Here is a 12,006-nt window from a genome sequence, read left to right as displayed (position 1 = left end):
AAAACAACACACCACATAAAGGCACCACAGCATACCTCATGTTCTAGGAACAATGCCTTCAGCTGGCCTTTGGACCAGTAATCCAGTGCATACGCAAGAAGCTTCATTGACAAAGTATTCACACGCAAAAAATTGCCAACAAACACAACTCTATTTATTTTCTAAAAGAAAAAAAAAAACAGAAAAACAATAAAGGATTAAGTCTTTTCACTGCTTAACGCAGCTTTGACAAATTAAGCTATGAAACACCACCATCTCAAGCAAAAAAATAATTAAAATATAATCCCAATACTTAAAACACCTGTGGAAGAGGAAGAATACTCCAACACTCAGGAACTAAAGCTCTTAAGTTTACAGAGTAGCATTTGCATTTCAAATTAAGTGAGCGTTTTCTATAACTACGCCAAAGAACCAGCCATGCTAAAAGCAAAATTAAATGGAAAACAAAAACTTGTGTTTGGTAGAGAAGACTCAATGCCTTCATAGCCCTGTACAATGCTGCTTGATCCATATGCAACAAGGCAGCACTGTAAAGAAGCCGAAGACAGTGAGAGAGATGTTCGTTTCATCTTCAGACCTCAATATACATCAGTGTAAGATCAGACTAAGACTTAAGTACAGACTGAAACTGAGCTGTGAATTTTAATCAAGTTAAATGCAAGGAATTAAAAACCATCAAATTTTCCCAATTCACTGAAATAAATCCGACATTAAATGGAAGCAACATTGAAAACTGATTTAATGATACAAGAGCAAGAACCAAAGGAGATTAAATTGCGTTAAGGGTGTTAAATAAATGCTTGTACAGATGTTGTTACAAAAACTAGTATGACAGTTCAACCTATAGTTAAAGGACTAACATACAACCATTTTTTGCCATCCTTATTCATAAGGAAGACAAAACAAACCTCCTGTGAGGGCACCCGAACACAATTTTGCTTATTGCTGGAATTGAAGTAATTAAATCCATCTTAATCTTTATAGATCTATTCAAGATATCAGTTTGTGGATTTGCATTAATCAGTTCTTATGACTTGCAGTTTGGTGATATAGTTGGAATGAAGCCAAAGAAACCTTGGACTAAAGCTTTGTGCAGTTTATGATTTCTGATTTGTACTCATTTACCCCCATCCTTAAATATAAGTTGCATACATCTGGCTCACACTCAGACCATGTGTTTTCAACTTCACTCTTATTTTAGCTCTTTTGTTACCAGATTTTGCCGTAAAGGACAAAAAAAACTTCCAAACCATAATTAACTCAATACCTACAAGATTAACTTTCTTCTTCAAGATGGACATGAAAGAAAAGAAAAGGAAATTGAGGGAGAAGTTACAATACTAAAACCAGAAATATGTATTATTAGCCCAGCTCCTACGTAAAATGGTTACAGCAGCTAACAAGGCCGTTGAGATATAAGACCATCACCTTCACAGATTTAACTAGAGCTTTAAATGAAGTTGCCCTTGGACTTTTCAAAGAAAGCTGTTACTAAACCTCATTTCATACAAAATTTGTCAATACTTAGTGAGGAAATCCCTGGTGCTTAGCCATCCTACCTACATTGTATGCTTACATTCAGTATTCCACAGGACCTTGACCGTCCTCGCCAGTTACACTGAAACTAAATGCATACTGATTTTGTTCAGCGGAGCTGTAAGAAACCGAAGATGGCAGGAAACCATCTCTGTACTAAGATGACAGTAATGAGAGATGACAGTCAAAGTAATCCAAAAATCACAAGTTAGTAAAAATTAAAAACATTTAAGTAGAAGCAACGCTTTCTATGAGCTTTAATCAGAGAATAATTTCAGCTTGAAGCAACCACTGGAGGTCATCAGCTACTACTCACTGCTTAAAGCAGGACTAACTTCAAACTTACTTCAAACTTCCAACCTGCTCAAGGCACATTTTGAAACTCTCCTTGGACTCCAGTCTCTCCAGGTCCGTATTCAACCAATCTCATTGTGGTCATCTTTTTTGCCTTATACCGATCAGATTTTCCTTCGCTGCAAACTCCATCCATTTCTTCCCACCCTCCTACTGTGCTTGGCTGTACCTTGCCCTATCCTTCCCACAACCCTCTCTACATGGTGACAACCATCACAGGCTCTTCTTCAGGCTTGCCCCACATTCCTTAGCATCTGATCATGTGTTAGGTGCTCTAGGGCAAAGCTCTGTTTTAGGAGCCCTCTGTCCAACTCGTTCCTGTTTGTCCAGGCTTCTCTGTTGGTGATGGAGGCGGTGGCTGGGGCAGGACAGGAGGTTATGCCCGACGCATCACCTCCCCAACCTGCTGGCAATGCTCCTGCAAACCCATCTCGGTACAAGGGCAGCCTAGGCAGCTGCAGGGGTACATGGGTGCCTCATGGTCAGGTCAGCTTGCCTGCCAGTACACTTCTCTCTTTGGCTACCTTCTAGCCAGTCTGTACCTCAGCTTTGCTTTTGCTTTGAGGATGTTATCCTGGAAAATTAATGAGCTATTCTGAGCTTTTTTTCCCCATCAGAGCAATCTCCCACGTGATCTTGCTTCTTAACTCCTCCCCCAGAAACAGAATCTTGTCCTACTCAAGTCCATCTAGAGTCTGTATTCTGCTCCTTGCCTTCTTCACTTTCCTCAGTATTTTAAACTCTGCTATTTCTGGGCTGTTACTGACATCCCCAGCTGGTTCTTTTTCACTCATGACTAGCAGGTCCACCACCACATTTGCCTAGTCAGCCTGCCAGGCATGTGTGTCAGAAAATCATTCCCAATACACTGATAAGTAAAGCAGTCCCTCCTGAGAACTAGGACCTGCAACCACCACACATATGGCAGCTAGCTAAAGGACAGTCTGCCTTCTCCTGCCACCAGGGCAGTCTGCAGCAGACTCACACTACCTCCATTGCTAGCCTCCCCCCGATCCTCACTTGTAAGCTTCTGGCCAAATGCTGCTGTCCCCCATCAAGGCTTGGTGCACTGAGCCACTCCCGCGCAGTGTGACCTCCCTGCTTCTCCTTCCTGCCCGTTCCTCCTGGAGAGCCCCTACTGCTGCAGCTACCCCATTACAGAAGCTATCTCACCGCGTCTCTGCAATCCCACTGGTATCACTTCAAATCTACACACCTGTTTCCAGATCCTCTCGTATCCCATGCTGCATGTGCTTGTGTACAGAGGGTTGAGGGGCCCGCAATCATCCTCTTTTCATGAGGGCACTGCAAGTCCTTTCAGCATAAGACTCTGTGCTCCCCTGGTCCTTCAGTTATCTGCAGGCTTTGGGCTCCACTCCCTGCCAGAGCTAGCTTAAAGCCCTCCTCAGCAGGTTACGTTCCCCACTGGCAAAGATACCCTTACCCCTGTTCATCAGGTGGATCTCAATTCTCCTCTGCAGTCTGTGTTTCCCCAAAACGTCCAGGGTTTTAAGATGCCAAATCCCTGCTGGTGGCACCAGTTGTGCACCCAGGCATTACCTGTAGCACACATTTACCTGTCCCCCCAGCCTCTTACCTAGCTATCAAGGGGGAGAAAATCAGGAGTGCTTTCATAGGCCTGCAGTCACCTTTGCTACTTTAAGGTGTATAAGCTTTTCAACTGCTCCTAAATGTCAGTTTAAGTAAGCCTCCAGAGGCAGTCAAGACATTATACACTAATTCTTAGTTCTTTATTACTACATGAGTTTGTTTCATTTGTGTCATAGGGTTATGACACAAAATGACACAAAAAGATAACACACTAAAAGATTCAAAATTATGCATCATTTTTGCAGTCATGTAATCCAAAACCAAATAATCAAACTATGTAATAAATCTTTATAAGTTTTTACCTCATTTACTGCACACATCCGGGCAATAGACCCGATGTTATTTGTGATGGTGACCAAGATGGCTCTTGCAAGATCTTCTTTACTAACAGACTCTCTCTTCTCTTTGTAAATCATATTTCCAAAACTAGAACAGGAAAAAAAAATCCAGTAAATATCAAGTGGCCCACGTGCATTTGAAATAACTTCAGAATGTAGCTTTTATGCTATAACAGAACTTGTCACGTACTTGTTCATAAGGCGCTGCCTTTTCAAGTCCATAGTAAATACAGTTTAATTTATGACCTCACAACTAATAGTACACCATGTGCATTTGTCTATTTACAGGAAAGGGTTGATCCTGTTACAATAAAGACTCCCAACAAAATCTTGTTGTTTAGATTGCTGATTTTCATGAAGAAGCACCTATGACAAAAAGCAGTCTTATTCTTAGGCAAGACTACTTTACAAACCTAGTCAATGTAAATGAAGTCAGTGCCTAAGTAACTGGTGGATCCTACAACTCCTCATGCTCGTTTCCTCACTCACAATATTTATCCTATCCTCTCTTCTAAAAGCAGCAGAAGTAAAACAGATGAAGTTAATTACTTTATGATGGGACACAAAGCTCTGAAACAAAATAAACAGCTGACAGAATGCTATTTAGGTTGTATAAACAGAGTTCTAGATTAGAAGGACATGCTCATTGCCATCCACAGTAAATCATTTCTCATCAATCACAAAAAAAAAGAAACAAGACATCCTCCATAGCTACGCACCATTTTTTACAACTAAGGACTTTGTGCGTCAGATCTAAGACACTTCAGAATAATCAGGATTCTGGCTCTAAGACTCAAAAAGTCACAGAGGTTTCTAAAGGCCTTAAAAACCAAATGAGAACAGAAAGCACCGATACAAAGAGGTAGTTAAGATGAATTGACTAGAAGTGTAAAGTTTGCATATTTTAAAACCTCTCTGTAGAGGCTTGTACTGAGCTGGCTAGAGAGGGAGAAGAAATGAGCTACTGTGAATTAAGACCTCCTTACTACCAAATAAAAGCAAAGACTGAATGAATTATTGTGTATACATTAGTTTCATTCCCAAAGTTTTTTATCCTTACATTTAAGGGTAGAGAAGTTGTAACACCATGAGTAATCTTCCCCAGTGGAAATAAAACCAGCAGCTGTGACAAAAACCCTCCGTCAAATACATTAACTCCCATGGTGCAAACTGCTTACGTTCAACAGCCTTCACAAGTGAGACAAATAGTTAAAATAATACGCCAGGTGCCTGTACTGACCACTATATATCAAAAAAGTGCACCATATATTGAAAAAAAGACACAAGGAGATACTACTACTGAAAGAGCAACAAAAAAATGCCTTCCTCCTCTTCCACTCACCTTTTCCCTGGACAACAGCCGCACTAAAAGATTCTAGGAAGTCAGAAAGTAATTGGCATTAGTTTTTCCTCTGCACTTTGTTCTTGCCACTCCTACAATCAGCTCACGTTCTTCCAACTGACGTAAAGAAAAACACTCAGCTATATATGACATAGCACATCAGGTTTCTTCGGTATCTAGCTAGCAAGGCACACGTGGTTTCATGTGGCTTTAGAACTTTAGGATAACCCAGCACATACACTTCTAGAACAAAACTGTAACTTGATTACGGTAACACAAAGAATTTCTTTTTGCAAGTTCTAATAGCTTAGGTCTTGTTTTTGAAGCCATACTACCTCAGTCTACCTCAGAGGAAAAAAAAACCAGAAGAAAACACGCAGCAACAAAGAATTCTTGCTTACCTGGATGCTACAGCCCATCCTGGCAAGCCAAATCTTTCATAGTCTCCTCCATAAATATCTCGAACCAGCTTGTCAGCATGCGTGCTGTCTCCTTTAGATGCCATTTCCAAAGCTTCTTCAAAACTTTCACATCCCGTCAACAAACTGCATAAACCAAGAAAGGTTCCTCCACCTAGACTAATAAAGAAGAACAGCTCCTTTTAAACACTGTTTCCTCATCAGAGATTCTTACGTCTGACTTAGGAAAGCAAATAAAGCCATCTGAGTAAGACATCAAGATGTCTGCTTTCTTACTCAAGGTTCACTACAATAATCATTGATTAACAACTATTACAAGTAATTTCAAAGAAGCTACCTGTACAATCAGAGATAATAAATAGCTAATAAACTCAACATGTCAACTGGGAGACTTAATCAGAGACTGAAATACCCTGAAATGACACTGTGCCACTGACTCTGATCCTTGATGATTTTCAGCAAAACACATGTGGACATATTTATGCTGACAGTGCAACAGAAGCACAGGTTCACTGGACACATTATCAAAACTTAAGACAAAATCTATAAAACTCACTAGGGAGCACTGCTAGCTTCTACCTATTGATAAATAAAATATTTGCTACGTCTCAATAAAAACAACATGGGGATGGGCTTCAATAAATGCAGCTGTAAATTAAAGGTTAAAAAAAAAAAACCTTTTCCATACTACAGAGAGGGAGAGAATACATGGGCTGAGCCAGGGAGAGAAGAAACACTGCAAAAGCTGAAGGTTCCCCGTTCCATAGGGTAATAACCCCAACGTAGGTTTTCAAGTTACCTTGTTCCAGTTACTCTCTTATAGTTGTCTTTGGAATGGACTGACAAAATACTGACTCCTGAACCAATGTTAACAACCAGCAATGGGTACGGGTCATCCAGGTTAAAAGGCATCTTTTGGCATCTCTCAGGTTCTGAGGCATTTCCAAAATAGTAGCACTCTGCCTGGCCGTTGAAGCTGACAGAGTCTATATACAATAAGCCTTTGACAAGGCAGTCAAGCTCATCCAGTTTGTGCAGCTGGAGATTTCCAATCTGTGTTAAAAAAATAAAACAAAGACAGTGTCCGTGTGTTCTAACACTGCTTAAACATGCTTCAAATTTGTGAGTATATTTATCCTGCCTAACTCCCAGAAGCTATCTCAGATTTCCAATTCAGCAGCTTCAATCCCACTACAGTGCCAGTGAAGAGCTCAGAGCTAAGTTCTGAACACCTCCATTAGCAAATCAGACTGTCTATAAACGCAGATATCAGTCATATCACAGATAGGCATTATAAATAGCTGCTTTAGGAAGCTCAGAGATATCTTTTGAGATACTCAGACAAAAATCCACTGAAAAATCAGTAGCATTTTCATCAAAGAAAAGACAGCAAATACCCTAGAGGCCCCCTCACGTGATGTTGGTCAAGCTCACAAATGTGCACAACCTCAAGGTCTGTGGGTTCCCTCCCACCTCAGAAGGGAAAGAGTTACTTCTACAATAGCAGCTGATGAAAACCTAAGATAAACACCTAAATATCATCCTATCAGTGCTGCAGTTTATTAGCACCCCAAGGGTTACAAGAAAGCCACAGGTTAGAAATTCTGTAGGACACTAGGCTCCTTACACACCAGGCTCTTCCTTGGTCTTGCACATGACACTTAAGCTGTTGTTTCCTCATAAAGCACCAAGATAATTAAACAGGTTCTGTGGATTTCAGGAAGGCTCTAATCTCCTATTTTACTTAATCCAATTTCACTCTGGACTCTCCAAGGATGATCACACTCTCTCCCTTACCCTGCAGCAGGGCGTTACAACAGTTATAATGAGTCCAATTGAGCAGCTAATCCAAGAAAAGAGCCATAAAGCATCTCTCTGAATCAGACGAGCTCACTTTTAGAAAGCAGCCAGGGTTTAGATCATGAAGCTGCACAAACCAGACTGGGTCACATGCTACTGACCAACCTCATTACCGGATCACAACACTGGCAGTTCCCTCCCCTTCCCCCAGCTCATTTCAGCATCTCTTGCCCTGTTCACAGCTGTTTGCGAAGCACAGAGTGGCCGAGGGTGGAAGGGACCTCTGAAGATCATCTAGTCCAACCCCCCTGCTGGGCAGGGGAGGTGAAACTTCACTGCTGAGCAGACCAGGGAACTGGTCCAACACAAAACGTTTTTGTGGGGTTTTAGGTAATGAAGCTGTACAGATTGTTACCCTATCCCATAAACAGTTGTTGTACCAGCTCAACGCAAGACTGGCACACGAACGGAAACAGGAGCAGATTTTTTGTGCTATTGCTACTCTTGTCTCTAGAAGCAGATCTGCAGCCACTTTGACGCTAGACCGTGCGCGCACTGGATACAGTGACGAGATTCTCAGCTATTAACCTTCTGGCAGAAACTGCACCTAAACAAATGATCCATTTTGAACACCAAGGGAAGAGTCAAAACACCTCACAAAAGTCCCAAACCCCTCTGCTGTTGAGAAAGACTGCCTTAGAGATACTCGTTCTGTCACACATCTAGAAACAATGTACTGGACCAAATCCAACAAAAACCACCCACAAACACTGAACACCTGTCATTGAGGACTGCAAAAGAAAGAAAATCCAAAGCAAGTCAAGCCCCTCAGCACCTTAAGTACATTCTCCCACTGGGGAAAAGACAGATTAGAAGACAGTTATTCTCCATAACGCCATCCCCCATCTTTACATCAGAAAGCATGTTTCTAGATTATCACGCTTATGACTGCGAAAGAAGTTAATAGCTAAGAACCTTTGAGCATTCTGCAATTTTTCTAAATACTGCTCGTTTCAACCTGTCAACAGCAATGCTTCAAGCATCAGCACGAGGAAAGGTGGGCCACCTACTGTGCGAAAGTCTTCTTCAAACTTATAAGCGCCACCTCCCGTGGCGCAGAGCACCGTGTGTAGTGTTGAAAAGTTTTTATTTCTTCCCATTTGGATAAAAGTAGGCAAATCATGAGTTGGAAATCTAATAAAGTGCAAGTTTCCTCTGCGACCAAAAATGGTTAAGTCTTTCAGCTCAAGGTGGACATCTCGAATGCCAGTGGATCCATAGGCTACGTTGGATGTCAGATATTTGCGGATGCTCTTCAAGCTTTCAACTTCCTCCTGCTCCTCCTCCGCAGTGATATCGATAGGTTCAAAATACGCGAGTTTCACCAAAGTTCCCCCAATGTCCATGCCAAACCATGGGAAAGCTGTGGAGATAAGAAGTGCTTGATTAGCTTTGTGAAACAGCAAAAGCAATACACCTAAACTTAAGACTAAACCAATGCTATACCTTTCAGAAGGTATACATTGAATGAAAATCCTCCCAAGAACAAAGAATGAGCACTCGTTTCTATTAAATTGTCTGAAACACACCTCTGACAAAAGGTAAAAATGGAACAACGAGCAACTATTTACACCTTGAAATGCTGTCACATGCTCAGAAAACTCAGCTAAACCCCTCCCAAGCCACACTCTATCTTTCTATAAGAAATTCAACTACCTTTTTTTTTTTTTTTTTGAGACCAAAGCATTAAGGTAAGCTTCCTTCCTCAAGTTATAGTTCTGACATAGTTTAGCAAAAGACTGCAGTGCACACCGGTGAAAAAACAAGTTGCACGTTGTAGCTGACGATGGCAGCAGGACGAGTAGTCATCCTCCAACAATTATTTTGTCTTGCTCATGCAACACATTAATTTGTTTGATAGGAAAGCATTAATTTATTCACATGTATTTTAAAAATTGACACAGGAAGTCCAATTTAAGAAAATGAAGAGAACTGTTCATATACCCCACTGCAGTTACAAATGGCTTATAATTTAGAAATTACTATTGATTATATAAATAATGCAAAAAGCAATATTAAGAAGTGCAAGCAAGACAGAGTTACTAAATCTAAGTTCCACTCCCCTTTTGTACATCTCAGGTAGGAAGGGGGAATTTCTGTAAGACAAAAATACCAGCATTCTGCCTGCATCACTTTCGTGGGATGACTCCCCTCATCTTCTCTCTAGACAGACCATACGCAATGGCAGCTCCACAAGACACTTTGCTCACATTTGTCATCTCCACACCCAAATAACCTTTGGAAGTTTCTCTTACAGGCCCCGGCCATTCTTCCCCATAAGGATTTTCCTGGAAGAGCAATCACGCAACTGTTTGTTGGAAAGGACCTCTAGAGGTCATCTCGTCCAGCCTCTGCTTCGTGCTAGCAGGAATGCTGCCTGTGCTAGGCGAAGTGAACTACAGCTCTGGCTAGCCAAGATCTGACAGCCTCCGCAGGTCTTCAAGGATGGAGCTCTCATAACCTCTCCTGCCTCCCCTGTTACACCAACTACTTGGTGTAAGTTCTTCCTAATCTGAATTTGTTACCTCCGTTAAAATGCCTGTCACTTGCCATCACATCCAAAGGAAATTTAAATGGCCCTTCCAGGGGAGGATCACACCACTACGCCCAGGCACCGGACCTGCATCAGAAACCGTAAATTCAGCAGATGCATCCAGCCTCACCCTCACCTATCTTATGACAGAGACGGCACTCAGTCATTGTGGCCACGCTTGCTTTCTTGATGCTAAACGTCACGGATAAAAGTGGTGGCAGGCTAATCTTCTCAACTCGACTTTGTAGGCTCTTATCAACAGGCTAATGGCCTCTTCTTGTACAATGGTTAACCACTTTCCCCCCCTGAAATTTGGCTCCAGCACTGATGATTAAATACTTACTTCCTCTGAGAACTTTGCACTGACTCAACAACAATTCTCCTGAAAAGTGTCTCTGTCTTATAACGCCTAGCTACAAACCATTCGGCTAAAAGTGGTATGAGGAGCCCAGCCCAGTTTTACGGTCCATTTGGGCATATAAGCCGAATTCACTGCAGTATCTGTCATTTGGAGGCACAAAACCCCCAATTACTAATGGACCTTTCCAATCTCTTCCAAAGCCCTTGTGGACCCGCTCCTTTCCAAACATCCAGCTGTTCTGCCACTTCAGTCAGCGTGACTGATCAGGAGCAAAAATCTGCAGAATAAGTCTAACGTCCACTGCCTAATAAATTAATTGCTATTTTAAAAAAACACCAGCTTTAAAATATGCAACATTAAGATGACAAGATGAAATAAACAACCGCTTTGACACTGTATTCTTTCCCGCACTGCTCTTCGGCCCAATTGTTTCCCATTTCCATCACACAACACCAACATCAAAGTTCACTTTCAAGAGCCAGAAGCTTGCAACTACAAACCCGCCACTAATTTTAAGCGATTAAAATTTCTTGTTGACATTGGGCATTGTTGTTTGAACAGGAGGCTTGCATCCACTACTAGAGAAAACAACCGAGGCCCAGCAGACATCCCTAAAATTAGCAGTTTTTGCATTAGAAGCAACCTCCGACTGCTTTAAATTACCAAACCACTATAAAATCTTACGGACAGTTCCTGCTTCAAAAGGCACGATACTGCTCATTAATATTCATTAAATATTATACCAGGAGGAAAAAAGAAAATCCATCTGAGCTGTACTTATTGTAAACACGACTACAGCCAGCTCAGCGATTTCCACACGCTGGCATTAATAAGAGGCGATGGCTAATTACGTGCTACAAGACGGGTAATTACTTTCCTTGACATAACACGCGAAATGAAGTATTTACACAATCAGAGTGAGTTCCGTGTTTCGGGCCGGGATCCGCAGAGCTACACCAACACCCGGTGCGCGGTGCCCGGCCCGCAGAGCCACACGGCCGCTCGCGGCGGCAAACACCCGGCCCGCGGCCCCTGCCTCGGCCGAGGCCCCGCACGCAGGCCCCGCGGGCCGCTTTCTCTGCCCCTGCCCCGGATAACGGCGCTGCACCGCCTCGGGGTCAGGCGCGCAGCCCGAGCCCTCCTCCCCTTCCCGAGGGCAGCCTCTGGCGGCTCGGAGCGGCCCCCGGGCCCCGGCCCGGCACCCAGCGGCCCTACAGACCACCCCCAGCCCCCCGCCCGGGCCGGGCCGGGCAACCCTTACACGGCTTCTTGGCGTCCTTGATCTTCATGGCGCGGCGGCGGCGGCCGGCTGCGCTGCGGACCGGGGCGGGCGGCGCTGGGGGCGGCGGGGCCCGGCCCCTCGGCCGATGGGGCGGGAAGGAGGGCGGCAGGCAGGCAGGGAGGCGGCGGCCGGCCCTCGCTCGCCTGATCCGGGGGCGGCCGCTGGCTCAGGGGCGGCCGGGCCGGGCCCCGCGCAGCCGCTCGCCCGGCGGCGCCATCAGCTGGGCGGCCGCTCACGGCCGGCGGCAGCGCACCAGCGGCGGGAAGCCCGGCACTGGGCGCGGCGGCGGCCGCTCGGGGCGGAGGCGCTCGGGGGCTGCCCCCTGAGGCGGCCCCGGCCGAGGCGGAGGCGGCGGCGCGGCGCGGGGCGC

At 44.0% G+C, this 12,006-nt stretch overlaps 1 protein-coding gene across 1 annotated transcript in view; it reads right to left on the bottom strand.

Moving 5' to 3' along the window:
• The window catches only part of PANK3 (pantothenate kinase 3), a 19,681-nt gene extending 7,675 nt beyond the window's left edge, over positions 1-12,006 (bottom strand). The window contains exons 1-6 of the mRNA XM_080555585.1: positions 11,616-12,006; positions 8,471-8,823; positions 6,400-6,653; positions 5,583-5,759; positions 3,804-3,927; positions 36-161 (exon numbers count right to left, since the gene is read on the bottom strand). Of these exons, the coding sequence (XP_080411711.1) occupies positions 36-161; positions 3,804-3,927; positions 5,583-5,759; positions 6,400-6,653; positions 8,471-8,823; positions 11,616-11,643 (1,062 nt within the window). The 5' untranslated portion in view covers positions 11,644-12,006. The remainder of the gene's footprint in view (positions 1-35; positions 162-3,803; positions 3,928-5,582; positions 5,760-6,399; positions 6,654-8,470; positions 8,824-11,615) is intronic.

The sequence above is a fragment of the Anser brachyrhynchus genome, assembly GCF_964034855.1.
Source record: "Anser brachyrhynchus genome assembly, chromosome: 14".
NCBI lineage: Eukaryota > Metazoa > Chordata > Aves > Anseriformes > Anatidae > Anser > Anser brachyrhynchus.
Note: the sequence above shows the minus strand (reverse complement) of the source record. Positions and strands in the feature narration are given on the sequence as shown.